The 27,988-nt window shown below is 34.4% G+C and overlaps 5 protein-coding genes across 12 annotated transcripts in view; 2 read left to right on the forward strand and 3 right to left on the reverse strand.

Annotated features, from left to right (window-relative positions):
* Positions 1–27,988, reverse strand: part of Mlh1 (DNA mismatch repair ATPase Mlh1) — a 211,656-nt gene that overhangs the window by 18,924 nt on the left and 164,744 nt on the right. Inside the window, exons 1-3 of one of the 6 annotated variants that reach the window (XM_090158278.1) lie at positions 3,943–4,219; positions 3,551–3,642; positions 3,421–3,480 (exon numbers count right to left, since the gene is read on the reverse strand). The exons of 2 other annotated variants lie outside the window; for them this stretch is intronic. The gene's annotated coding sequence lies outside the window, so the exon portion shown is untranslated. Of the gene's footprint in view, positions 1–3,420; positions 3,643–3,942; positions 4,220–4,431; positions 4,552–11,735; positions 11,918–27,988 lie in introns of those variants that run through there. 3 more of the 6 variants (XM_090158277.1, XM_090158276.1, XM_090158281.1) reach the window with 3 other exon arrangements.
* On the forward strand, positions 2,183–3,372 carry LOC149927222 (UPAR/Ly6 domain-containing protein crok-like). Its single transcript, XM_090158284.1, has 3 exons — positions 2,183–2,569; positions 2,695–2,856; positions 2,927–3,372. Exons 1-3 carry the CDS (start codon positions 2,512–2,514, stop codon positions 3,121–3,123), a joined length of 417 nt encoding a protein of 138 aa, XP_090014410.1. The 5' UTR covers positions 2,183–2,511; the 3' UTR covers positions 3,124–3,372.
* On the forward strand, positions 4,417–7,956 carry LOC149927223 (UPAR/Ly6 domain-containing protein CG9338-like). Its single transcript, XM_090158285.1, has 4 exons — positions 4,417–4,864; positions 4,943–5,098; positions 7,294–7,356; positions 7,421–7,956. Exons 1-4 carry the CDS (start codon positions 4,804–4,806, stop codon positions 7,555–7,557), a joined length of 417 nt encoding a protein of 138 aa, XP_090014411.1. The 5' UTR covers positions 4,417–4,803; the 3' UTR covers positions 7,558–7,956.
* LOC149927224 (uncharacterized) lies at positions 8,827–11,709 on the reverse strand. Its single transcript, XM_090158282.1, has 6 exons — positions 11,143–11,709; positions 10,076–11,074; positions 9,692–9,897; positions 9,393–9,619; positions 8,979–9,097; positions 8,827–8,915 (listed from the first exon to the last, which is right to left on the reverse strand). Exons 1-6 carry the CDS (start codon positions 11,381–11,383, stop codon positions 8,845–8,847), a joined length of 1,863 nt encoding a protein of 620 aa, XP_090014408.1. The 5' UTR covers positions 11,384–11,709; the 3' UTR covers positions 8,827–8,844.
* On the reverse strand, positions 13,502–26,565 carry CaMKII (Calcium/calmodulin-dependent protein kinase II). Of its 3 annotated transcripts, none has more exons than XM_090159200.1 (20): positions 26,471–26,565; positions 26,140–26,367; positions 25,334–25,428; positions 25,141–25,255; positions 25,003–25,068; positions 24,849–24,921; positions 24,681–24,783; positions 24,502–24,585; positions 24,240–24,334; positions 24,054–24,176; positions 23,909–23,992; positions 23,296–23,338; positions 19,106–19,195; positions 18,422–18,475; positions 17,621–17,701; positions 16,893–16,922; positions 16,439–16,514; positions 16,267–16,361; positions 16,058–16,172; positions 13,502–15,284 (listed from the first exon to the last, which is right to left on the reverse strand). In XM_090159200.1, exons 2-20 carry the CDS (start codon positions 26,202–26,204, stop codon positions 15,152–15,154), a joined length of 1,620 nt encoding a protein of 539 aa, XP_090015326.1. In that variant the 5' UTR covers positions 26,205–26,367; positions 26,471–26,565; the 3' UTR covers positions 13,502–15,151. The 3 variants fall into 3 exon arrangements, with proteins under 3 accessions (XP_090015326.1, XP_090015325.1, XP_090015327.1); XM_090159199.1 differs by having other exon boundaries at positions 19,106–19,198; XM_090159201.1 differs by lacking the exons at positions 16,893–16,922; positions 17,621–17,701; positions 18,422–18,475.

Below are 27,988 nucleotides of genomic sequence, written 5' to 3' on the forward strand. Positions count from 1 at the left end.
ACATTTTGCTTTACCTGTCAGAATGAAAATAGGAGTTTATTATCACTTGAAATACATGACTTTGGCGGATCTCAATTTTTTCACGACTAAAGGCTGGTTCACACGGGCAGTGTTTTCCTGATTTTCTCGTTTTACCACCTATTCCCGTTGTTCTGGCGCACGGGAAAACGACTGTACACACGGACAAAATTTAACGGATTTTTCCGCCGTCAGCGCTGCCGGTAAACGAGAAAACGGAGAAAAAAATGTTGAAACTTTATTTTCCCCGTTTTTGAAGCTCTTTGAGTTCGACTAATCAGCGAGCGTTTAGCTGTCACGTGATATAAGGAGCGATTTTGAAAGTCTTTAAAAGTAGGCTTAAGAATTTTGGCGTCTACCACGTGACGGCATAACGCTCGCTGACTGGTCGAGCCCAACGCCCCTCAAAAAAAGGTTATCCGTTTCCTCGTTCGCCGGCAGCGCTCGCTGTGATAAAATCCGGCAAATTTTGTCCGTGTGTACAGTCGTGTTCCTGCGCGCCAGAACCACGGGAAAAGGGTAAAACTAGAAAATATAGAAAACCAGGAAAACACTGCCCGTGTGAACCAGGCTTAAGAGTCTTTGACTAGTTTCAAATATTTTCATTGATAATATCATCAAATGACAAATTCATTTGAGATCGAGATTCTGAATCAGAACTTGTATGAGATGCAGTGGACTCTCGGGACTCTTGATTTTCTACAAGCATGTTGTGATTTTATTTAAATAAAATGGGATTAATGAATGAATGATACGCCATGTTCACCATTATTGATGAATATTTAGGTAAATTTTTCACTAGTCAAATTGAGCCCCAGATTTCGATTAATTTTAGTGGTCAGAGCATTTATTTTAGTAGTCAAATGCCGTGACTAGCGCTTTATGTCCAACCCTGCTCTTGAATCAGGCGCACCCGATGCACACTTCCCCGAGTGACAGAAATACGAGTAAGACGAACGACGACTACAGCTACGACAAAGTGGTTTTTATTATATAGATAAGAGAATTAAAAACAGCGGGTGAAGCTAGTTCTACCGACTAGAGAAAACTGTAATACGGCTTCAAAAGGCTCAGATGGCATATCCTCGCGTACAAGCAGATTTAATAATTTACTAGTCATTATAGCAGAGTTGAGCCTTGGTGTTTTTTTAAGGGATCATTATAAATGGACTGTAACGGTCATTAGAGGGAGCTAGTAATGGTCCTATTAAGAATGTAGGCGCTTGTAGTCGTAGAGGAACCATAAATTTGCATATACGGATTTTAGAAGATTTATTTTTTTAAACTGAAGACGGGCTTAACCCCAAATGTAATAGTATGCCCAATTATTTTTGAAAGGGTTTAAATACCGTCAATACGGTTCCGTCCAATTTTTTTACTGTCATTTTTGTGGTAATTTATTTAAATGAATATTGTTTTACGCACATTGTATTCTAGTCACTAAGTGGGTTTTATTTATTAAAATTAGCAGACATAATTGCTGTAAACCCTCATCGAAAATAAAATTTATAAAGTATTTTGCGAGTCTAATTTCCCAAATTAAATAATTTTTCTTCAATTAGGGTCAAAAATGTTTCAAATTCGAACTTATTTCGCCAAATCTTGTTTATTATGTTTGGTTTTTCGGAAAAACAAACCGTACAAATGTAAAGTTGGTTTTTCTGAAAAAAAAAAAAGAATTTTCTTGAAATATTCTACGTTGACACACGGGGGACTCTTTGTGCTGGTTTCCTTCCTGTTAAAATACATCATTATTATTCCAAAAAGCGAGCTCCTACGTGGTTACGATCTGTGAAGTAACACCCTTTCTTAAACCAGAAATACGGGAGAAGAAATATCGCTAAAATTCAACCTAACAACGATTGATAATATTAATTTTTACTGCTTCTTGATATTTCAAAATCCACAGTTTACAGTCTAAAAGAATCGTCTGATAGCAGTTAAAACAAATAATGGCCGCTTATCAATATATGGGAATTTTAGGACTACCCTTATCTCTTTATCTAAACCCTCTCGAATTCCATCGCATGAACACGACGACGCCTAATTCGGCCGGGTCGAAAACGTTTCTCTAAAAAACAACAACGAATATTTCAGTAATAATAGACATCCGTCGTAGTAGAATTAACGAATTTAAAACTATTTTTATTGTCATTGCGCGGCGAATAAGAGTAATTACGTTACAAAGGGAGCTTCTAAAAGCAAAAGTCACGTGACTGTGAAGGTCTCAATTTTAGACGCTACTGAAAACACACGCTCGACGGGAGGGGGTACCGTAAACGTAGACCCATGATACTACCCGAGCGTACCAAAAGTTGTTAATAGAGTTCGTACCCCCTCTTGTTTCACACCCTCCCCATTAAAAGTCCCAATAAAAAAGTTTCTCCAGCAAAAAGACACACAGGACGCCGCGTTTAGTAAGATTGAGGTTGCGACCGGGAAAGTTAGGCGTTTAACAACAGCATAAAAGTTCGTTTCTACATTGCCTCAAAAATGAAATATTTATATTTAATAGGTTTCTGCCTTTTTGTTCTTTTCGAAGTTTGCGCAGGTACGTTATTTGTGATATTATTTTAAATATTAATTAAATTGGTTTTTCGACATAGCCCTTGCGCAATGTGACCCAATTATGCAATCTTGGAAAGTCTACAAAATCTTTTTCCTACCACTTTTTAGCTCTGAAATGTTACCAATGCAACTCTAAAAATGATCCCGATTGCGATTCCTTGAAAGATGAAAAATACCTACAAGAATGTGGAAATGGAAATTTAAAAGACAGCTCAGCGTTTACTGTTTGTCGTAAAATGGATCAGTGGGTTGATTTTCAATTACTAGAGCGTATGTCTACTTGTTATTTGGTTCAATTTAATATTTCATGCAATTATTAACTTAACGCTCCATCCACCAGAAAAACCATTTCAAAGTGTTGTTCGACAATGCGGTGTAGAAAAGGACGATAGAACATGCTCTTACAAGGCTGGTTTGGGAGGCAGAGTCAATGTCTGCCAGTGCGAAAGTGATGGTTGTAACGGGGCCTCATCACTGACCATTGTACCATTTGTTGTAGTGTTTGCATTAGTTAGTGCTTACTTCGCACGATCCTGACTTTCAAATAGTTTGGCTCATTAAATATTTATAGGTTTTGAGACATTGGATAAAATCATTTTTTCAGTTTAAAAGAAATGCAATTATGAACAATCTTCAAACTTTAGTTTATCGAGCTTCCATTTGATTAGAGAAAGTTTGTTACCAAACGTAAAAAAATGCCAATCTATTTAGTGCCTTAACGGTTAACTGTCATCAAATATATTTACCCTCAAATTTGTAAAAAAAAAAAAATATTTTTAAGAAAGTTAAGCAATAAACTAGATTTTTACAATTAAAAAGTATCCTATCATTTACCTTAATATTGAAGAACCTTTTCCCAAATTGTAATTGGGTTGAATAAATTGCAAACAACCACTTTTTAACGAAAAATAGCAAAACGCATAATCAGAAAAAATTTAACAATGAATTAATGAAGGACGTAAACTTTTAAAAAGGTTTCCTCTTCTCTTACGCCCAGCGATGGCGCTGTAGACACTCACAACGTATGTAGCGCCTTCTATGACGGATAAAGCGAATCTAAAAGACACGCGGGGAATTTGATTCATATAAAAAATTGGTAATTTGAAACGAGGTTAAAAATGAAACTATTTGGTACTTAAGGAAGGCCTGCCACAGTTACAGAATTTAAAACCATTAATTTCGAAAAGATTCCAGTCATCGATATTTTTGTTCATAACTTTTACAAACTACTACAATCATCTTAAATTTTGAATATTATTTTTATATTTTTAAACCGATTATTTTTATTAACAATAACAGGTCGAAATTCATAGAAAATTAAATTGTCGTTATTTATGCAAAATAATTAGAACTTACATCGCGATAGCTCCTACTTCCACGAAGAGAGTCTCGTAACTGAATTTGCGACTCAAAAAATAGGTCTCCTCTAAGACAAAACGTAGAAGTACGTAAGTCCTGATGCCCCATGTAAAACCAACTACCAAAGCCTATCCGCCCGGACGGGCGCTAAGTGGAGTTGGAAGGTAAAACAGCCGGGTTAATCAGTTGCAAAGTACAACCTAGTCACGCTGGTATAATTTTTAAATGCCAAAGTTTGAAAGGAGAATAGGGTAGAGCGCTACCGGTGGGGCCCTCAAAATGTCATAACTACATTTTCGAAGGTCTGCCACGTTTCTTAAAGGCTGCCTGACTAATGACGCGCTGGGTTTATTTTTGGGTGCTCGCAGCTGCAAACAAAAATGCAAAAGAAATCGCGGGAGGGTGGAAACACAAACTAGTTCCCCTCTTTTCGCCAAAGTATTTAAAGGTTGGGGAGGAGTAGGGGTATATGGAACAGCTAGGCACCTGAATAATAGTCGAAAAATAAGCAACCTCCATCATTTTATTTTGGGCCTCACGTAGAAGAGGTAGCCGAGCCAACCTTTCCAAGACTCGATAGTCGTGGAAGAGAGGGAATCGGGCTTTAAGACCTACAAATATCGTATCGATAAGAACCAATTTTATTTTATCTCAATCCCCATCTTCGCATTCACCGTTCCTCATCCGGACCACTGGAGAATCAGCTATTTATAGCTATTCCGCCGGATTCTTTCGACGCAAAAACAGGGAATTAAGTTTTGACTTCATTAGACTCGCTTTTTCGCGCCGTTTTCTCCCCCATCACCTATCTTCGCCGGCTGCGGAAAGGTTTCCTTCCATCTCCTTCGATCGTGGGCGATGGATTTTAAAGTTTACTTCATCTGTCTGTTCGTAGCTTTCTTGTCGCTACTGGATCAAGGTAAAGATGGATATTTATTACCTTTTTTTATAGTAATTTAGGTAGTTTACGGGTTTACAAGCGCGTTTTATTTCACAGGTCAGGCGCTGAAATGTTACTGGTGTAATTCCGTTAACGACAAACACTGCGATACCGTTAAAAATGGGACTCATCTGGTGAATTGCGATGACCAAGTACATATACTTAAACCACCCGGTGGACAATACACTCTTTGTCGTAAAATGGTCATTTCACGTAAGATTCTACAAATTTTTTTGAAAATAGTAATGTCTTAACTAAGGTTTAATATACGGATATTAAGTTTTACCCTTCCCCTCAAAGTCAATTGCCAATCATTATAATTTAAATTACATACAATTACGAAGCATAAATGGTATGACGATTCGGATTTCTTGCTAACCTAGTTGCGACGCGTTCAATTAAGCTTTCAAATCTTAACACGCCGCGAATTATTTGATTCGTCATAGAGCAAATGACCGTACGATTAAAGTAAAAGTATCGTAATCCAATAGCTCTCGCTGGATTATCGGTACACGAAAATTATGCGTAAAATGCACGGAGCAACATGACGAAGATTAAAGCTCGAATTTAGAAGCCACCTTAGGCAATTTACTGCGAGTTTAGAATCAAATGAGCCGTGTTAATTGCTTTGATTTTGTACCAAAATTCGAACCGTTATCGCATTATTTAAAATATTGGCTTTAATCAGCGCAATTTTTTCCGCCTAATAGATGGTAGGCCTAGCTCATTTTCCGTTAGGCCTGAGAAATGCTACTGTCTTAAATATTTTCTAAAACAGTCAGTATCGAATTTAAACTAAAACGAAGGTTTTTGCCATATCACGCGGAATAAGAAGGATTGTGGTGATTTATTATGTAAATGTTTCTGCTTTTAAGAAAAAAAGACGCGAAAAAACCTGTTACAAAACTATACGAACTTTGGCGTGGGAGTAAATTGGCAACTATTCTTACAAAAATATTTCTTATTTGCCGTTAAAAGACTAAGGTAGTTGTAGTCAATCAATAACCAAACAATACATCCGATTCAAACGACTTTTACTGCAGGATAAAAAGTAGAAGAGTAAGATTTCAATTTCGTTTCATATAAGTGTGTTAATTCCGCATTTCCACGTGTGCAATTTAGCATGACCATCCATTTTTGGTGGACTTATACCATGAAACCATATTTAACATAATTACTCATAAGTGTGCCTCTGTTTAACATCTCTGTATTAAAAATTTAAATGACTTTGTTTCACAGCCACCAAAGAAAATAGGGACTAACGTCGCGTAAAACTGGTTTTAACTTACTTCCCTCCCCGCCAGAACCAGTTTTGATGACGATAAAACCGTCATCGACTTTGAAGTGACGTCAATTACGTCATAACCTTTGCAACAAGGTCTCATTGAGAAAAATTTATTTCTGGCACACTTATGAGTAATTATGTTACATATGATGAAACTAATCAACACTGTTGAGAAACCCCACCCGACCAGCAATAACTTTCCGTGACTTCAACGAAGGCCCGCTAGGGGGCGTTGTTAAGGCACATTCTTAAGGTTTTCTCGCCTGCGAACAGGCCCAGTGTTGATTAGTTCTACGCCAAAACTAAGTCATTAAGCTTAATACGTGATCTTCGCTTTGTCGTCATAGTGAGCGCGTGCAGGTACACGTAGGAGGTGGGTCGAAATAAAGGTTACAAGTTTTTGGTGTATATAACGAGGGCCTTCGCACCAAGACGTGATACGCATCGTCCATAGCATCGCAGCGAGTGCAAGCGTCCGTCACACTGAGATTGAACCGGTGTAGGGTCGCATTTGTAGGAAGCCGACCTCAACCCAGTCGCGAAAGAAGAGTATCGTCCTTAAGAGAGTTTCAAACGGAGTATAGCGCTCAGTGGCGTAGACAGGGGGGGGGGTTCCGTGTCCAACCCCCCCCCTTGGGCCTACCTTTGACTGCACTAAATTTCCACCCCTTCTCGACCCCCTCTTAACATTCACATACTTCGACCCCCCCTTAAAGAATTTCTGGCTACGCCACTGATAGTGCTAGAGCCGGGAAAAGGTTTTGCCTCCTGTAGGACCGACGCCTAATAATTGACTCAAGTTGCATTTTTCTCGCTAGAGGCGCTCATCTTTTTAGGCATTACGTCAACTATACATCACTCCACGCACATGGCGAGTAATTATCCTTTTAAGTTTACACAGAGCGGCCAGAGCCACATAACGGCCAATACGAGAAGCTCAAACGGGTGAACTATGCAGAAGCTTTGTGATTTATCGTCTGCTTAGCAGATAAAATTTCAGCAGTTGGCCGCTACTTGGCTCTATGTAAACTGAAAAGGCTAATTATTTCGATGATCAGGCATACTTATGGGTACATAATTATAGACTTTTAGTTGAGCTAAATATTTCTTTCATCATGTTTAGTGCCTGGTGGCGAAAAACGTACCGTAAGAAACTGTGGATGGGAAGATCACCCTAAATACGATTGTAAGAATTAATACGCCTGTAATATAGTTTAAATAATAGGCTAAATAATTGTGTTATAATTCAGGTTACTACACAACTACCATGGACGTCAAATCGTCGGTTTGCGAATGCTTCGAAGACGAATGTAACGAGTCTCCAACTATAAACGCCTCAACTTTCTTAATTCTTTGCGCCTTAACTCTAGCTTCACTATTAAGATAGGGGTAAAGTTTCATTTAATATCGACGCCGCGTCGGATCGGTAAACTGTTTTTTTAATAGAATCGCCTATATTGAATTTTGAGCTAGGGGAACAAAGAGTACTTTGAGAGAACAGTTGCTATAGTGAATGAAGGTAAACGTTACAAAGAAAAGGATTATTTATAATCTGTCTCGTGTATTTTTAGAAGGGGCGCCACGCGAAGAAAACATTTCCAGAGATAATTATGGCCCATGCCCAAAAAATTAGTGATATATCTTTGTAGAGGGGAACAGGAAATATTATGAATAGATGGCCTACTTGAAGACGCGGTTTCTTCAATTTTTTAATTGTATTTAGAACAACGTTACATAAAACCATTTATTTGTTCATCTTAATCGAATAAAATTATATTTAAAATTCTTTTTTGTTTCTTTTTGAAAAATATCATTTTTTTTTTCAGAATTTGACCTACTTCCTAGAAAGTTAACCTATAGTTGGAGTATTCCTTGGGATTATTAAAAACCATACTATATAGGTGCAGTGGCGGATTTCGTTCTTTTGAGGCCCTAGGTGCAATTTTCTCATATGGTTTTTATATTTTTATTGCTTTGTAATTTTTGCGGCCTACAGAGGCCATGGGGCCCTAGACGCGCGCCTAGTGAGTCTATTGGATAATACGCCACTGTATTGGGTGCTTGCTTGTAGCGTCGTAGCCCGGATGGCAGGATATTCTTGTAACGAAAAGGATACTTGGTCGTTGGGGGGGCTTACGGTTAAAAAGGACAAATTGATCTCTTGACATTTTGGTTGTGTTGGTTGTACATAGTCAGTATATTGGTTGTATATATCATCCAAAGACTATATAACGCTTCGAAGCGTTATATAGTCTTTGATATCATCCTTTAAAATTTTTAATTTTTTCAATTTTTTAAATTAATTTCATTGTTTTTATTTTTGGCGCATTTTATATTTGTTTTTAAAGTGCTAGCGTATTTCGTTTTATGTTTTTTCCCGCGAATCCAGTAAATGGTTTCCTCCCTGTTATAAAAGGGATTTGTATTTTAAAGGGAAAATAAATATTCATTAATTCATACATCATAGCTAAGCAACGCCTTGAAACGGCCGCCATGACATTAATTTCACGTCACAGATCACGAGGTTAAACGCCACACGATCCTGCGAAATAATTATGGCTGACCTATACGCGTTACCATGGCAACGAACAAGCTTGGAGTAAGATCTAGATTTTATTTTTTAGTGACTAGTAAACAATTGAAATAAAAAGACATGTAATAATAACATTTTATTTTAATTTTGAGGATAATTTGAGTAATAATGTTTTACAGCCTGTTTCCTCTCATTTGCAATTAGACTTTCAACTAAAAAAACACCCAAGAAATAAATGCTTTGATTTAAAAATAATTTCCAACAATGCAACATACCTGGTTCTCTTTGAATGTTTGACCCAAACGCTTTCCTCTTTTTAAATTCCATTGCACTATTCCCAACTGTAGACTGGGACAAAGCACTATCAATCGGTACTACCTCAAATTCCGTTTGACTTTAACAAAGTAAATAAAAGGAAGAAATGTAGAAAAAAATTTGACAAAAATAATAACTAGGCATGTGCAAGTACTCGGTGGAGCTTCAAGCCGAGTAGCCTCAAATCGAGGCTAAGGCTTCACTTTCGAGAACTCGAAACTTTATTAATCTTACCACAGACATTAAAAATGGCGGGAAAAGATACTAAAAAAATTCCCTTTAAATTAGTGGGCTCGGTACCCAAAAAGTGAAATTTTTCATACTCTAAGCTAGGCTCGCACATGCCTAAAAATAACTGATTTAAAAACCCTTACCCATGAATACCGATATAATTTTCTTCGTAACTTGGAATACCAGTATCAACCTCTTTATTTATTTCAGATTCTTCTTCCTCTACATTATCTTCAGAAATTTCATCCGCTTTACGTTTACCATGTTGGTACATTTTTTTAGACTGTTCCTTTCGGTTTGAAAACTGCGTAATTTTTTCCAGGAAAGCAGCTGGTAATTTTTTCCCACCCAATTCCATTATTCTGGTCATCTGGGTTGAGTTATAGTCCAGAAAATCCTTTTATTAACCAAATATTTATTAAAATAAATGTAAAGTACCGACTTTCTCTTGCTTTTGAGCAGCATTTCGTTTATGAACTTCTTTCCTTTTCTCTTTTAGTAGTCTTTTTTCCTCACGAGCTTTTGATGCCAAAGCATCACGTTCTTTCAGCGCGCTATCCCTCGATGTTTGGAACCCTTCTTCTTCAGGCGCTGAATCACTGTCACCTCTTTCAATCTGATACTCTGAATTATTGGTGTTTTTCATCTCTTGAAAAACAAGATAAATATAATAATTCTAACCCCAACCATCTTAAAAAAAACTACACGCACAATATATTTATTTTCTATTCTAATGGGTTTTTTGCCAATGCCTTATTGAAAGGGTTATTTTAACAAAATAAATTGCTTTGCAAACAAAAGCTCACTTTTAAAACCTAAAGCTTACCACAATTGGGTTTAACCGGGTCTGTTATAAGTCTTTGGTGGAGAACCTGAAGGCAGTGAGCAAAAATACGACTCGCTGTCGCCTGCGACACATTGAATCTGTAAGCTAAGTCTCTCTGTGGAGTATCCAAATGGATTCTCATGCACGTTAACATAAGTTGTTGGAAAGGCGTTAATGACATTTTGTGAGAGGGCAAATCTTCCTTAACATGGCCCAAAAGTTCCAAAAATGAGTCATACGTTGATATTCCCGTGTAGAAACACACTTTTTTATTGTCACCTTCAAAGTAATCCTCATCTAGAGTCATTTTCTTTAATTTACTTCTTAAGGTGTAAACTTCTTCGTTTCGTTGACGAAGTTCACTTTCTAAAGCATTAATATGCTCCATTAACAAGGAAGTTTGGATACCACGATTCTGGCACGGTGGAATGAAAGGAGTTTTAACTAAAATATAGTTGGTACCTTCTTTTGGTACATTGTCTTCCAGTTTTTCCGGAACTATAACTTCAGAGCTGTTACTATTTCGGAACATATCACACTGAACTGAAGAAGGTTCACACATAGTTTGCGCAAATGCTGTATTGGTTGGCTCAAATGAAGTGTCAGTTTCAGAATTTTGCATAAATTCCAAAATTTTTGGTCCATAGGACTTTTCTACAAATTCCGCCGCTTCCAAGTCAAGAGAATTTTGGTCAAATTGAAATTCTATTGTTTCTGATTTTGAAGGACTTGGCCCACTATGCACTGCCTTTAGTTTGTATGTTTGTTGAGGCTTGTTCGTGGGCCCTACAGGCTCGACTTTTTTATCCAAACTAGCATAGTTTAAAAGATCTAAATCTGCTAATGTTCTTGCCACATTGATTTGAACAAGAGGTTTGGAATATCTAACGTCATACTCTTTATCATTAGAATACTGTGTTCCAGTTTTGGACAAGTCTGGCATATTTTGTGTAGGAAGCCAATCAGGGCTTTTAGTATCATATAGACTGGCCGGTTTCCCTTCAAATAAAATCTCAACTTTAATTTACTTCATTACATAAGTAATATTAGTTATACTTTTTAATTACCTGTAAAAAAGTGGTCGCTGCATAGTCGGTACCTATCACTAGCACTGTCACTGAGTTTATCGAAATTTCCAAGAATAAGTTCAAACCATTTACACCGACGCAGCTCACTAAGTTTAAGCGTCTTCTCTCCTTGATGAGTTATCACTTTAGGAAACCGAAATAAAGACAATTTCTCGTTTCTCGCGCGTTTTTTAAAGTAATTATTATGACAATCCCGAACAATACACGACGAAGAGCCCATGGCTATGTTTTAGAAACAAACTTTTAGGTAAAGTTCATCTAGTATGACCAAGTCTTAGTTAAGATGATAAAATGAAGTTTAGTGGAAATTGGGCATTTTATAAGACTATAATATCAAAGCGCTGGGAAAACCATTTTATATTAGATTAATAAGTTAAAATATTCCAGTGGTCACATTTATAAAATACAGAATGTGAAAATTAACCGAGTCAATAAGGCAACTTGCTTGACCCCAAAGGTCAGGGTAGGAAAAAATATTACGTCATCACCAGCATGACGTTTCTTTTTAAGCCTTTGAGTCTGAGCCCACCACCATGCATGGCGAAAACAAAGAAATTCCAAAATGCATTTACCTTTAGAAAGTGTTATATTTCAGAAGATGTGACTAAACGTAGCAATTAAAAGTTGTTTGAAGTTCAAAAAGTCAATATATTGACACCAAATAAATTGTGAAAACCAATATTAAGAACACAACTCGCTCACACCGGAACAGGTCTCTTTTGAGAACAGAATGAATGTCCAACTTCGATAGTGGATTGGAAACCCACAGCTATTGGGTGGAAATGGCCGCAGAACCCAAGTTTCTTCCGAAATTTCAGCCAATAAAATTGTATCAACTTAACCGCAAAATTCAAATTATAAGAATTTTTGTGAAAATAACACAAGGCAACATTGTGTTTTCCGCTAATAATTCAACGGAAGTTACCTCTGTCCGCATACTACTATGCCTATTAAATATAAAATATGCCAAAACAAGTGTTTTAAAAAAACATACAATTAGTATGGAGAACGTAGTTTATTATTGAAATGATCTGAGAAAAAACAGAGCAAAGCCTGAGACAATCTCAATAAATATTCATTGAATTCTATAAACCAAACTTTAGAACTTCTATGACTTTTTAGTTTTGCGTAATGATGGTATTTCATTTCATTCTCACAACACAAGTCTTTGTTATCTATAGAGGGATGTGGTTGTTTTCTTTTTTTTTTTCAAAATACAAAAAAATTATACAGGTACATACATCACAAGATCGGTATACGACAATAATTTTGAACTGCCAAATGGCAAAAACTTTTCCAACTCCTCTCTCACGATTTAAATAACCTATATGTAATGGACCAGGAAAAAGGCGACTGTTTCATATCAATTTTTCATTTAATAACTTTGTTTTTAGTTTAATAAGGGATCACAGTTTGTTTTCTAGGTTTATTTGTAATAAGTTTCCCTGTGATATCCACGTAATAATTTTATTCAGCTAAAAAATTGCAGAAAAACCCCATAAACCCATTAATGCTTACTATTTTTATTTAAAAGGCGGGTACTTTTCGTTCTACAAAAAAACTCACCGGCAAAATACGCCGCAATCCGATTAAATTAACGAGGGCGATAATAATTTTATTATACAAGAAGATTAAGACATCTTCTTTTTTAAATTTCAATATATCTATCGAGTTAGGGTATATAATTTGACAACCACCCAATTTCGCAACAGAATTCTCGTAGAAGAAAAGTACTCTAACGTCTTTAATATTTTTTCAAATATTTATACTTTCTATCTAAAAACCCCAAAAGGCATCCGCATGTAACTTCTTTTTGCAAAAATTGAAAATTATCTATAAGATATATTTTACAAATGATACAGCAAACGCTACAAAATGTCTTTTGTTTTATATCTTCAAAGCCTGACACATTTTGGTTTGTTTTTAACCATTAAATTTATTGATTGTTAAGTGAGAGAGAATAAAACAAATTTGGAAAATCACAAGAACTGTAATTTTCGCCAAAATACACTTTTTTGTGGTCTATAGTTAGCTCGATTAATGAAATATACCACAAACACGCGATTCTTGTAATGAGCGTTGTTTTCCTTTAACAATGACACAATAAATAATGTATTAAGTACATAAATATTTCATATAAAACTGTAAATAAAACAAAACTTGTCACTTTTTTTAGATTGTAATAATTAAGGGTTAGATAGTCACAGCTATAATTAGAAGGCTCAATTGTTTACTTTCCAGTATTCTCATTAGGCTTTTCTTAATCAAGGCTGCAAGTAGTATCCGACTGGTAGGTTTTATATATATATATATATATATATATATATATATATATATAATATAATTTAGTGGACTAGAAAAATCCATCACCTCATTTCGAAAAAAAAGGAGGAATAAATTCCAAAAATGTGATCATTATAATTAGACATACATGTTGAAAAATAGTACAAACACTGAGTATATAGTAGAAGTTCATAGATATAATTTGTTTATACACTAGTCTGCAATGTTTCAAAAACGGGCAAATACAGCATATTATCACTTTGCAAAAAATTAAATACTGGAGGAGTTAAAAACCCACGGTGGAGGATTTAAGTTTTCAATTTTCTCTTGAGGCAGGAAAAAATTTGAGTGCAATAAATTACATTAGAGTATTTTCCTTTTGCTGTTAATATAAAGGCAGTGCTAATTTTTCAAATAAAGTTTGTAACCAACTTAAAATTTGAAATCGCGAAAGTTTTGAATTTTTAACTCTTGGAACCAAAATACCCATTCAGCTGCGTTAATTCTGGGGGAAATTAATTGACTATGCATAGTAAATACTTCCATAAACTGAATATTTTCTATTAAAGAGAAAAATTATAAAATAAAAAGGGGGTATAAACACAATTAAACTGTCCATTTTGTAAAGATAGCTCAGAAATTCAACATTCACAACTATTTTTTTCCTCAATTTCTGGGAGGACAAATAACAAAGCCTCCAATTTTTTTTTCAGAAACGATTAAAAATGGAGACATTCAAATAGAGAAATTTTTCAAATTATTTTTTATCTTATACTTCAAAAAGCTAAATTGTTTAACATCTCATAGATTCAAAATTTACATTTTTTTTTTCCTTTCGCAAAAAGATTTTTTCCCCAACTAGATTTTTTTATAATTATGTAGAATGGATTTCGTATAAACTGCTAGATTACTCTGAACATTTCTCGTTCACACATGTTGCAATTAAGAACTTAAGTATAAGCGCTTGCCCCAATGTTTATATTAACCATTTGAAAGAAACGAGGTAAAAAGGGGGATTATTTTCAAATAAAAAAATTGGGGAAACTTGTGGCATTAATTGATAGGGAATGAATATAAATAATGTTTTATCCCCTTTCTGTTCATTTTTTTGTAAAAATCTCTTCCGATATATAATTATAATACACGTAGCAACTATGAAATAATATTTTTTTCCTTTCAACAATATTAATTCTAAACCATTATTTCGCTTCTAAATATTTTTATCATTTTTAAACTAAATAAACAAAAACATTGGATAAAAACCTGAGCAATTTTTTTATCTTCTTCATAGGGTAATTTTTTTTTAATAACAATAACAATAAATTAAAAAAGGGTGAAAACTCCAAAAAGTTCATGAAGGAACCATATGATATGTAGCAGCTAAAGGCAACTTTTAATTATATAAAATTTTTAAGCAAAGTAAAGGGAGGCTTTAGTGGGGTAGGCCTGAAGGGTAACGAAATATTCATTTAGAAACTGAAGTTTTTCATTGCTTTATGGCTATTTAAGTCCTTTTTTTAAAAAACATCGGTAGAATTTAAATAAAAGTTTTAAGAGAAAACTTTTCAACGAAACACGGTGAAACCAAAAATGTCACCATTGATTTAATTTTTTTGTTTTTTCTTTCTTCGTGGCTATAGGACGAGATAGATAGATCCTAATACAGTTGATTAGTTTTTATAAACGTAATTTTTTGTTTCAGTTGTTACTGCTTGTGGGCGGCAGAATAGGGTGATGGGGTAGAGCCTGAGCGATGAAAATGAACATTCTGCCATTTGCCATCACGCTTATGCCACACACGCGTCTCTTCCGATTGTTGCGTGTGAGCATGACCACACCTACACAGTTCAATCATTATCAAAGAGATTATAGTTAAGTATTTGAAAATTGTACTCATGAAGCCTCAGTAATTAACCAAAATTCCTTTTTGTATGCCTTTATTTTGGTTAAATATGTACTTAAATTTTAATTATTAAAATCTAATGGATTTTACAAATGCATCTAGTCATTTCCATTAAAAGTGAAATATATATTATATTTATTATAATTATAAGAATTTAGAAGTGATAAAACGCAAATAATAAATGACACTTATAACATCACAGTCAGATCAAGCTAAAAGGTTAATATTATTGCAATGGAAACATTGTCGACCAAATCACCAAATAAACCCCCTGAACTATAACTGTTACATTTATATTCTAGATCCAGTAGGACTGTACCATGATGGTTATCAGTAATGCAGCCAATCGGATATGATTGTTTTTATGTTTCCCCCAACAGAAAGATTTTTTAATTGGCACTAGTAGTAAGAGTCACATAAAGAATGACTATTGGTTGAAAGTCCTGCTAAATAACTCTTTAAGTACAATATGCCTCTCATTTGGGGTCACTAGCTCTTTTGCTAAAAAACCACAATAAAGGTGGATTGCACTGTTTTGCGATATTCAGGTAGTTCTAAAATTGAGTACTACCCCAAAAATTTAAGGGTGGAAGTTATCTTGGGTTGAGACAAAAAAATTTGCTTAAGTAAGATAGTTTTCTTTATACTAGGCCTAAATTTGGTTAGTTCTAAAAAAATCCTTAAAATGGGCAGTGAAAGGTGGCTTACTTGTCCATATACTGAGTGAGGCGAATATAGGCAATGCAAGCAGCATCTTCTCCGAGCAAATGTACTGTTGGATTCAAAATTGTAGTATTGAGAGACTTGCAGTTTTTTCCTAGCACTGTTTGAAAAGGATAATAAATAATAAAAAACATTATTACTCTGAGAGCTAATTTTTTTAAGGTAACTGAGAAAACCTTCAATGTAATAACCACCATTGTCAAAATAAAACTTATGGAAATCCATTCCTTCCACTAAATTGCCAAGAGCCTCAGGTTCAAAGGCAGTCAAATGTGGATCACAGTATTTACTATAATTAAAGAGATAATTACGCATTAGCGAACTATCAAAACCGAGAACTATAAACTTGTAAACAATTTAAATTACGTGTAAGCTTCGAAGTCCCCTCCATTAATAGCTTCGATTAACTGTTCAGTTATTTTTACAACTTCTTGTTTTCTGGCTACAAAAATTAACCCACATTTTTTTTTTTAAGAATTCAGAGGAAATGAAGAAAAGCTTCGATTTGCCCTATAAATGCGTGAAAAAGCTAGGAAGGTTTATTTCTAAAACAATATTGAATTTTTTTTCTAGTGCAGGGTAGTGCAAATTGTGATTTTTTTTATGAAATTGTTAAAATTATAAAAATGGAAAAATAAAATTTATAATTCTGGTTTAGGAATATGTGGCATGCTACGGCCTGATTAATGTTGTTAATAAATTGTAGAAAAGCAAAATTAAATAAAATCACCAAAATAATAAAAATTATAGTATGTCATTCCATGGATGATAGCGATTATGAGATGGTTATGGCAATTGCAAGATATAGAGAAATACTTACGATCCGAGGTATTGCCATTTATCTTTACAGCTATGAAAATTAAAAGCATTTTGATTTTTTTTTGTTTAAAACAAAAAGTGTCAAACGAGAAAGAAATACTAATTTGTTAGTACTAATTATTGCAGACAAAATTACTTGGAATACTATTAAATATTATATACTACTATATAGAGAAAAACTATTATTACAGTTTTTAGTACTAAGTGCTTTGGAACTATTAACAATAAGAATACCAAATTTTCAACAACAGGTATATTTAGCAAGAATCCATTTATGTAACATAGAACGCACAAGAGAGATTTAAACATTTTTCCTATTAAAATTGTGACTTTTTGGCAACTACTAAAACAAGCCCTTTATCATTTCAACTTTAAATATGATAGAAAGACAGTAATTTTAAGGAAAATAACCTGTATTAATCAGTTCTGTTTACATTTCTGGGTTCTTGTGATATTAGCAAACGATTTATAGCCACAAAAACAACACTACAATTTTGCTCTACATATATGTATATATACGTAAAACTTTTTTTTAACAAGAGCCACTATGGGTTAATTGTTAGTTATTTACACACTATAGTTTTATTTTACACGAACGAGAATGGGATGTTAGAAGCCCTACTGAACCAGAATGTAAGGGTTGAGTATAGAAAAGCCCACTAATTTTCAATATTTTGGTTGAGGGGAGACGAACACAATTTTGCTTAGTTTTGAGTTTCCCATTCTCACCTGAAGTTACTGTGACTAAAGAGATTGCATCGGGAACAACTGCTTTTTGTGTTGGTTTATTATCAGGGTTTGGCGTTTTTACTTTTAAAACAATAAAGAGATGGGATCAAAATTTTTCAGGATTGAAAAAATATTGGGGGGGAAAAAGAGAAAAGTTCAGAAGCACTTTTGAGTTAGAATGAAAAATAAAATCGAAAAAATCAGAATAACTAATAGAAATAAAGTCATGAAGGTCCCATAAACTTCATACTGGTTATGGAAATATTTTGTCAATACCTAGCAATGTCTACAAGTATAACAGGCCTACTATATATAGTTTATACAAGTACACACATTTGTATAGTATATCATTCATAAAAATGCTCAACTACATCTATTTAGAAACAAAATGTCAAGATATCAAAATATTCCAAACACTATTATGATGTATAAAAAAGGTTACTATTCCTATTAAGGCCCACTTATGGATGTTAATTTATAATAATTACCCTTAATAACTAATGATACTGTTAAGTCTGTCCTTTAAAGAAACACTTTTTATTATAGTGTTAGAAAAACTGACACTCAAATTATATTTTATGTTCTCATTTAACAATAACAGGTTTTTAAAACAAAATTTTCATTTCAGTTTGAGATATTTTGAGTTTCGACTTATTCAGTTTCATGGAACATTCTGTACATGTAGTTAAACTATTAATTGTAGATCAGATAAAATGATGATTAGAATTGTACCTTAGAAACGCGAGCTATCATTGCATAAATGTTGTGACCACAGGCAATAAAAGAAACCGAAATTCCTACCTTGATCTACTTGGATAACTGTTTTACTTCGCTCTGGCCCGGCGTGACTAGTTTCTGATGATATTGGGCAGAGAAATAGAAACGGTTTTTTGTTTGGCCAACAGAGAAGAAAAAGAGGAGAGAGAGAGTGCGAAAGAAAAACACAAGGGATAGAGAAGAGAGAGAGAGAGAGAAAATTGCAAAGTTGAGGAGCAAAAAATTAAAAGCCAGAGAAGAAATGGATACTGGTCTGACAGAGAGAAGCACCAAATATATTCATTCGAAAAAATTATAACAGGGGTAATATTTATCTTTCTTTCAAATAATCAAAAAGGTCTAGCTTTAAAGAGATAAGTAAACCAAAATTGCAAAAATTCTGGAGGGAAAAAGAGTAACTACAAAAAAGGGGAAACTACTATATAAATATCTAAGGAGTTTCAGCTATATAAAAATTTACCAAGAATTATAAAGAAAATCATTACCAATCAAACTATAGGAGTATATATAAATAAAGTATTTAGACGCGCAGTTTTTGAAAAGCAAAAACACCAAATTTGTATTATTTCGACATAAGTAAGTCTAGCTTTTACAACTTAGACCCCCATAAGCTTAGCTTTGTCAAATATTGCACTACCCTCATATCTAAGTTTTAATCAATAACTATACCAGTATTATTTCTATTAAATATTTGTGTTAAAACGATACCTTTGACGTCATCTTCTTCCAATGTTGTACTGCTATCGGTGGATTCCTTGACTTGGGAACCGTCCCCTTTTTTGTTCATCATACTACGACCTACAACAATAGGATTTTTGCCATGAATTTCGATTCTGGTACAGAGTTATTATTATCATAACTAAACCCATAAAGTAATTTCCTAAGACACTAAATTCTAAAAACGCAACTATTTAATTTATCCAATACGCTCAGAATGATTAAAAAATTAAGTCCCCACCTTAAAAATACACTTAAACTCAAAGACAACTTATTCTTAGAAATGTACCAATGAAATAGCATTATTTTGCAAAGCAACGTTGTCAGGCTATAAAAAACGATTCATGCTAGGGAATATTTTAGCGTGGCTTTAAAATAAACACGTCTTCGGAATGTTCTATTAATGCTATTTCATGGTAACATATAGCAGCAGCACCTAGCTTTATTTTTGAGACACAATGGGGTTTCAATGGAGTCAAATGCGCATCCAGAGGTCACGTACTGGAGGGTGGTCAAGGAGTTGATTTTATCAAAAAGTCGGGCGTAGAGGGAAAAAATTGTTTACAAAAATATGATATTGTAGTGTAGAAGGGTGGCCATGCCCACGGGTGTTTCATTTAAAGGACAAACTTCTAAGCACAGGACAATATATTTGATGTGTAGCAGATTTTGTTTTTGGGTAAAGTCCAGCCCTGGGAATTTTTGCGATTGGTCATACAATTTTCGTACTTTGAGCGAGAAAAATAAGCGAAGGTTTTTGGGATTGAAAATTCCACTTTTGTTTAAAAAAATGTCAATACCAATTTTCTATTTATAGTGGAAAAGCGTAGCGGTTACTACACTATAAGGGTTTGAGTTTAAATAAACGTAGCGGAGGCAGCTAATAAACACTACCAGGATTCATTGCTACATTTCCAATATGAGCATAGCTACCATGCTGATATAATTTTATGTGCCCCTACATTAATTTATGGATAATAAAATAGGGTGGGTAAAAAACACACAAAAATACATCAGGAAGTTCTTTAAAAATTATTGAATTATTGTGGTGATTCTTAAACACAGTGATGATCAAATGAGATGGTGAAAATGAAGTGAATATTTAATAAATTGGTGATGTACTCTGTGTGCCTGTCACATATGGGTTTAGTTTGAAAGTTATGCATAACTGATGGTAATTATTGAAATAGGTAACATATTTTAATATCCCCATGCCACTACAACAAACTATATCATTGCCCCCTTCAATTACCAGTGTCATCAAAAACAGTACTTAGTACATTTAGACTCATGCTACATTTATAAAATGCACGGTGTAGGAATTTCTTTAAGATAGCAAAATGAATATACAAAAACAACTTTCACCAGGCCAATTTTTACAACAATCACTCTGAGACTACATTAGTAGCAAAAACGAATTAACAACGCTAAAACATTGATCATGATATCGCGGTTAAATAGACAAATACGAAGGGGAAATAGGCGAAAAAGGGAGAAGGGTTGTGCATTAAAGGTATTTAGGCAGAGATGCTGCTGAATTATGGGGGACTTGTTAATTATTACATTTTTTAATTAGCTCATTAAATAATAGAAAGACTTCATATTTTTACCTGCGTTAGTGGCTGTAGCATGGCCTAGAGCGAGGCAAATAAAATTGTAAAAGTTATCAAGCAGGAATTATACTTAAGACTTATGTTTCGCTCTTTTTCCTATATTACGTGCACAACCATTTCTCCCAAAGTATGTTAGTATATTCAAGCCCAAGTTAAACCAAACCAACCCAGCGTGTTAAAAATAATTAAGAAAAAAGCCCCTAGTTAGTAGGAAAATTTTTTGAAAATTAAATTATAGATTAAGGCATATTGCGGGAAATTAAATAACTTAACTGTCTAAAAACTGGGGTAAGAATGGGAGGTGAAGTATCGAACACCCGTTTTTTTAGAATATATAATGTGAACCAAGAGACATCCATACCAATACAGACCACAAAATGATGATGAAACTGCGCATCTCTCTGGAGAAATTGGAATGATTTAAAAAAAAAACTTACATAAAATTGCCTTTAACAATATCTTTTAAATGGATTGTGTTTAAATTTCCCACACAATCAGATTTGTTATAATGATAGCAAGTAATATAGAAGAGACTTATAAACTCGGTTAGGTGCAAACTTGCGCAATAAAAAAACTCAACAAAAAATTTAAGAAAAAACACTCAGTGAAATAGGAGTGCACAAAAAATTCAAAGAAAATAAAGTAAGTTTTGACAAAAAAGAAAAATTACGGAAAATATTGAATATATCAAGGTTCCAATAAGAATAAGCGGGAAATGTTTGCACCTTCCTAAGTTTTCTATTCTTATTAGTTATTAAACTGTTTCACTTATACACATATGTATAATAATGATATTGGATATAATTTATGGAAGTTGATTGTTGTTAGCTAGTGTGAAAATATCGATTTTATTGGCCTGTAGCTATTTGACTAAGTCCTCGCCCTACCACCGAAATTCATAATTTTCTTCAGGAGTACTTGTATGTCAATCTAATCCAAAGGGAGTTTATTAGAAACTTGGAAAAACGTGGAATAAACCACCAATGTATGAAATAATAAAAATGTTTAAACATCCAGGAGTCCAGGACGAAATCATTTGAGTTTCCTTTTAAAATGTTTTGAAAATTTTAGTTGTAGCGCCAAAGAATATAAACCCATCTATGCCGAATACGGGCGTTAATTCAATTTCCGCAAACGGGGTTTTTGGAAAGCTGTCTAAGGTGAAAAGTTGAAGCAGACGCTATTTCAACAGGGTTGCCGAGCATCTTTTGTTCAAATTTATTTCACGCCAGACGTCATTAATTATAGGACTTTCCAATAATTTTTAGGGCATACTATAATTTTAAGCGCGTACTTCGACAGGACTTTTTAATATTGTAAAAGTTGTCAAAAATGAGTTTTGAGTTTCCCGCCAAATTATTAATTTGTGGCAGACGACACCAATGAATTACGAAAGATATTAGAAAATAAATAATATTGGCAATTGGTTTCATGGATCTATCTCTTATAGTTATCTGGCAAAATTTCACCTGTCGAAGGCTTTTTAGACTGTGTACTCTTTGTTGGATAATTCGTTATCGGCGTACTATAAAATCGATAATTTGGTGACGGAAGGGCTGATTTCAATTACTTAACGTTTACTTCTTTAAAAATTCGACAAAGAACCACATTCGGATTTCCAGCAAACATGCGGAGACTTTGTCGTCAACTAGTCTTGGGCTGCATCAAAATTCTTCCCTTGATAGCAAAAATTCTCGCTTCTCAAAATTTTGACAATCCTTCTCGAAAGAACTGACATAATATCTTCTCGCGAGTTCTCTTGAGAAGGCATTCTCACTTGGTTCTAGGGCTCCCCTTTAGCTGCTATTATGAAAAGAACGAATTATCATTTGGCACTTTTAAGAGTTCTCATGGGGAGAAAAATTATCCTGAAGACCTCTTTTCACGAAAAGAATTCCTTCTTAGAATTTTGACGCACCCTTGACGTAAGGTCACGTGACTCACACTATTATTATAGTTCTCAGCCTTGATTACGCTGCGTTTTTTAATTCAAATTTGAATTTTCCGACGAATGTTTTGGGAACTATTAATTTGGACTGAAAATCTATAATTTTTAGTCTCTGGTATGATGATTTGACTTTTGCAATTAGGCAACGCTGCGTCTGCATTCCAATAGTCCCCTTCCTCAACTCGCAAAACCCGCCTAAGTGCAAAAATGTAACTTGCCACGTTTATTAAGAACGAACGTTGGGTAATTCTAGCCTTTGTTAGAAGTACTGAATAACGTTGACAAAATAGTCGCGATAAATTTATCAATATTATTTTAGAAAATTTACTAAGTACTAGTACCTACACATAAATAAACTTTGTTCAACTAGAAATATTTATCTATTATTCTAAAATAATCTTTAAAATAATGGAATTTGAATTTGCATAATTAAAAAGCATGGTCATCAATTCTCATATAGTGAATTATATTCAAAATGCATATACTTAACTTTATCAGCGAGAGTACCCATGGTATAAAGAGATAGAGAAGACGCAGTTGCAGAACAATACTACCCAACTACACACTAGCCTGTAGTTTAAGGCAAAAAACCCCCCAAATGGCAACAGAACTCAACTTACTAGAGAAATTTCTCGTAGCCAACATTGTGGTTAAGATGGCCCCCTGTTGATTAAAAAGAAATAAAGATAACTGTCAAGATAATAAAATAATATCAAAGAAATATAAAAGTCTTGTTAAACCCAGATTGTAAATGTTTATGCTGGCAATTTGTATCTTTTCGATTGATAAAAGTGGTTGACGTTGAAGTGGAACAAAACTACAGCTACAATTTATATTGTTAAATTACATACAGCGTACATGTTTTTCCTCCCTTTATTGAAGCAACTGGTTTCTATTTTGCGGGGAATTTGGTTTAGATATAAAAATATAACGTAAATTTATCTATAAATGGATTATTAATTTATTAGATGTTTTAATTGAAAAAATCAATTGTTCAAACACATTTTTTTTAAAACCTGTTTCATAGTAAGAAAAAATAAACCTGCAATTATTACTTTAACCTTGAATATTAATTTATGATGATAGGGGATTTGAAATAATATAATTTATAGCTTTCTCACTGTCACTGCAAGATTTTGTAGCCAATTTTTGCAATTCTAAGCCATCCCTGAACTATTTTACCGCAACACGTTTTCAAAGGACTTACATAACAAAAATGACATGGAAACGAACCTTGAGTTTCCGCCTGGCATTGAATTTCTTCAAGCAGTCGACCGTCTCTTGCCTGTGTAGAGTAGAAGCCACACGTTCCCGTTGCTGAAATAAAAAGTATAATGATTTAAATTAATACATTGAAAATAAATAAAAAGATGCGTACGCAAATCCAGGGGTGCTTCAGTGCATCTGCAGCAGTTATCCTCTTGGCAGGGTTTACAGTAAGCATGCTGTTGATGAGATTCTTCGCATCCGGCGTCACAGTGTCCCATTCTGGTGAAGGGTACTAGGAAAGCAAACAAAAAAGCTTAGCAAATAATCAGAAAAGCATTCGCTGGGTTTAAGTTACATCGTAAGCTCCTGCTTTGATTTGGGCATATAATCTATGCTGGTCCTCATCCCAGAATGGAGGGTAACCTACTAGTAATATGTACAATATGACGCCTGAATGACATAAGAAAATGAAATTAAGATAGAAAATATTAGTCATTTTACTAAAACTTCTATAGTTTCGGCGAGCAAAGGCTTAGCCGTTTCATTTACCAAGGCTAAGAAACATTAAATCTGTAAACATTACCTAGCAAAGGCTTAGGTGTTTCAATATTACCTACCGCAAGCCCATATATCAACAGGTTTCCCATATGGGTCCTTCTTTAAAACTTCGGGGGACAGGTAACCGGGAGTTCCGGCAAAACCTGAAGAAAAATTTAATTTTTTCTATCAATATTGAAGAAATACTTTAAGGATTAATTACCACAAAAAGTCATCAGAAATTGCGGAAGAAACTTACCATACCATGCTTGCTGTTCACCCTGAACCTCGATTGCAAGGCCAAAGTCTGCTAGTTTCACTGCCGCTCCCTTGGCTTTGCTAGCCAGTAATAGATTCTCTGGCTACATCATATAAAACATTATTAATTTACTATAGACGTGATTTTTATTTCCTAAAGAAATAATACCTTGAGATCTCTGTGAACGACACTATTTGTGTGGCAATGGTTAACACTTTCGAGAATTTGTTGAATACAGTGACTGAGCAAGAATGAATAAAAAACAATATTAATCGGATCCGTATAATTAGGTGGAACTGGAGATAAAGAGATAGTTAAGCACCTTGCATCTGCTTCGCTGTAATATTCTCTCGCTACAATGTCTTCAAATAATTCTCCTCCTGTGACTCTGAGTAGATAAGTGGGCAAAATTATAATATTAATTCAGTTCGACAACTGTGAAATTACGTTCGTTGCTTACAAATCAAATATTAAATAATGGAAACCTTCTTCTTGTATGCTATCATGTAGCCGTACTATGTTAGGATGATTTAATTTTCGACAGATGCGAGCCTCGCGCTCTAATTTCTGGAAATCTGAAGTTCAAAAATGAAATAATATTAAGTTAATTCTCTTATTAAATAATTATAATATTTTAAACACGGCTAAAATACCTCGTGCTGATAATTTTTTTGTGTTTATGATTTTGGCCGCAAATTCTAGGCCTGTGGATTTTTGAACGCATCTTCTTACAATTGAAAATGCCCCCCTAATAGAAAATTTATATTTATTAATAAGAATATTAATATCACGTAGGCTAATATTACAAGTAATAGCACTTCAGTTAAGGGTGTTAATTTTGGGAACAAATTAAATATTAAACTGACTTCTACAGATACAGAGGCTAGAAATGCGTGGGTGTTGAGAGTAATATTATATAATTTTCATATGATAACAAAATTAGTATAAATTTAAATAAATTGGATCCATAATTGATCCAAATAGGGTCTTAAGGGTGCAAAATATTTAAATTTTATTGGTAATATATTCAGAACCGTCTTTCGTATTGGAATATTTCGTATAAGCCAATTCATCTAGGCCAAGAGGCCAAGTACCTGAAGCCTTACTTCAGATATAAATATGCCTGGTATAAAATTAACAAGGTTTGTGGAATAGGTATAAAAATCAACGTAGAGTTGAATTACAGAGAGCGGCGGGAGAGGAAAAGGGCGCAAAATGGGGAAAGTGTACGAATTCCTATCACCGCATCGGAGAGCGATGATTCCTACTTTAAAGGGAACTCTCATCGGAGGAGCGGGGCATCATTTCCCTCGTTCCTTCTCTCTCTTTCGGAGTACGGAAGATGGGCGGCCACGTCTCGGGAGAGTTCCCTTAGGGGGGACGAGGCCAATGGATTGTCAGCCGGGAAAGGCCTTAGCCATGGCGGGTCGCGAAAACGTTAAATTAAAGCGGTACTCACTTTCCTAGTTCTTCTTTGAGGTCGTAATTATCACTAAACCTAGTTGTTACAATAGGCGCAGCCATTCTGATTTCGCTACAATGAAGAACTCTGAGGATTCGGCGTCTCGCGAATTCTCGTTCGCTTCGTGAAAATTAAATCGCTTCTTCCCAACAAGGCACATGCGTGCGCGCATCCCTTCCTTTCCACCTCTTCTTCTCTTTCCCGGACTTGATCCGACGCCGTCTCCTGCGAAAAAGATTACGGAAAAACGACACGCATTATTACACCCGCTATTTCAACGACGAAAAGACCACCGAAAATAAAAGATTAAACGAAATATTGTTCCTACCCACTTAACCCTTAAAATTACTTATCAGTAACGTTTAAAAGGTCAAACACATACTGCACCCACTCCGAGCGAAAACTTATCACTTTCCTTTCCCCTCCTGTTGCCCCCCCTACGTGAAAAAAAGACAACCGGAACCAGTTTTGGCGGGAAAACGAGCTTATCGCGGGAAAATCAACATATGGTCACAACGGTACCTATTTGCTTAGTTTCAAACTACTATAAACTAAAAGAAACGTCGAATACCATTGATTACCTCGTAAAAATGTATTAACTTTAAAACAGCAACGTTTAATATTTCAACCCGGCTGTTTGGTTTTCGTAAAATGAAGTTATTTAAGCGGGGATTACGGCCATACCTGGGCCTGAGTTGATTAATTATTACACCAGCATAGTTTGGTATCTTTATTTCCCCCTCACGTCAGAGATAAAAAAACTGGTTAAATTTAGGGCGCAATTTACGTCACTAGAATTTTTGAAGGAATTTTCTATCTCCCTTTTTTCCTCGAGCCGTATACCAGGGTTTGTTCTACACCGCGTTTTGTTCCCCTTAAAACCAGCGAGGAATAACAAATAACTTTCTTTTTGGGTGGTAGAATCGTAATATCATAAGTACATAAACGTTTGGATTGTGAACTATTGTGATAGACTTATGGCAATACGCGCGACTTAGGCTTTGATAACAAATCAAATCGATAGGTTTTATATTTAAATTGTATTTTGCGAGGTTATTGATTTTTAGACAATTAATGAATATTTTCTAAATTAATTGATGGATACTTGTATCAGTTATGGTAATAATCAATGTTAAATATAATATTCGTAGCCGGCTCGTGGGTGTGGCTTTTGTTCGTTGCCATGTTAACGCGTATAGGTCAGCCATGACATTAAGACACCCGTGGCGGTCACGTGATTATTTCGCAAAATAGTGTGGCGTTTTTCCACGTGATCTGTGACGTGATATTATTGTCATGGCGGCCGTTTCAAGGCGGGGCTTAGTTATGACGTATGCGAGGGGCAGGTCACTTCCATTTCGGGTGCGTCTTAATCATAGTCACATGATTAAATCAGGGTAATCAAGATTAAAAAATCTAATCACGATTTAATCACTCTTATCACGATTTAAACGAGATTTAATTATTCTAATCATAATCTAATCTTTTTAATCAGGATTTAATCATTTTAATCATATTTAAACATTTTAATTATATTTAATAATTTTAATTAGATTTAATCATTTTAATCACAATTTAATCATTTTAATCACGATTTAATCAATATAATCGGTCGAATCGAGATTTTATCGAGCGCGGTAAGTACGAAATAATAATTCTAAACACATATTCTGATTCTCGTTCAAATTTCTAATCGCGATTTAATCATACTAATCGCGATTTAATCATACTAATCACGATTAATCGTTTAAATCAGATTTAATCATTTAAATCAGATTTAATCATTTAAATCAGATTTTATCATTTAAATCAGATTTAATCATTTAAATCAGATTTAATCATTTAA

This window comes from Leiobunum rupestre, chromosome 9 (genome assembly GCF_980474605.1).
Source record: "Leiobunum rupestre chromosome 9, qqLeiRupe1.1.hap1, whole genome shotgun sequence".
In the NCBI taxonomy this organism is placed as follows: Eukaryota; Metazoa; Arthropoda; class Arachnida; order Opiliones; family Sclerosomatidae; genus Leiobunum; species Leiobunum rupestre.

Coding starts and splice junctions, on each gene's coding strand:
- LOC149927223 (XM_090158285.1), top strand. CDS start 4,804: ATGGATTTTAAAGTTTACTTCATCTGTCTGTTCGTAGCTTTCTTGTCG. Junction 5,099..7,293: donor TCGTAAAATGGTCATTTCAC/GTAAGATTCTAC, acceptor CATCATGTTTAG/TGCCTGGTGGCGAAAAACGT. Junction 7,357..7,420: donor AGATCACCCTAAATACGATT/GTAAGAATTAAT, acceptor GTTATAATTCAG/GTTACTACACAACTACCATG.
- CaMKII (XM_090159199.1), bottom strand. CDS start 26,204: ATGGCTGCGCCTATTGTAACAACTAGGTTTAGTGATAATTACGACCTC. Junction 24,922..25,002: donor TACAGCGAAGCAGATGCAAG/GTGCTTAACTAT, acceptor ATTCTTGCTCAG/TCACTGTATTCAACAAATTC. Junction 15,285..16,057: donor CTCACTCAGTATATGGACAA/GTAAGCCACCTT, acceptor TGAACTGTGTAG/GTGTGGTCATGCTCACACGC.
- LOC149927222 (XM_090158284.1), top strand. CDS start 2,512: ATGAAATATTTATATTTAATAGGTTTCTGCCTTTTTGTTCTTTTCGAA. Junction 2,570..2,694: donor TCTTTTCGAAGTTTGCGCAG/GTACGTTATTTG, acceptor ACCACTTTTTAG/CTCTGAAATGTTACCAATGC. Junction 2,857..2,926: donor TGATTTTCAATTACTAGAGC/GTATGTCTACTT, acceptor TCCATCCACCAG/AAAAACCATTTCAAAGTGTT.
- LOC149927224 (XM_090158282.1), bottom strand. CDS start 11,383: ATGGGCTCTTCGTCGTGTATTGTTCGGGATTGTCATAATAATTACTTT. Junction 9,898..10,075: donor CCCGGTTAAACCCAATTGTG/GTAAGCTTTAGG, acceptor TTGTTTTTCAAG/AGATGAAAAACACCAATAAT. Junction 9,620..9,691: donor CTGCTCAAAAGCAAGAGAAA/GTCGGTACTTTA, acceptor AACTCAACCCAG/ATGACCAGAATAATGGAATT.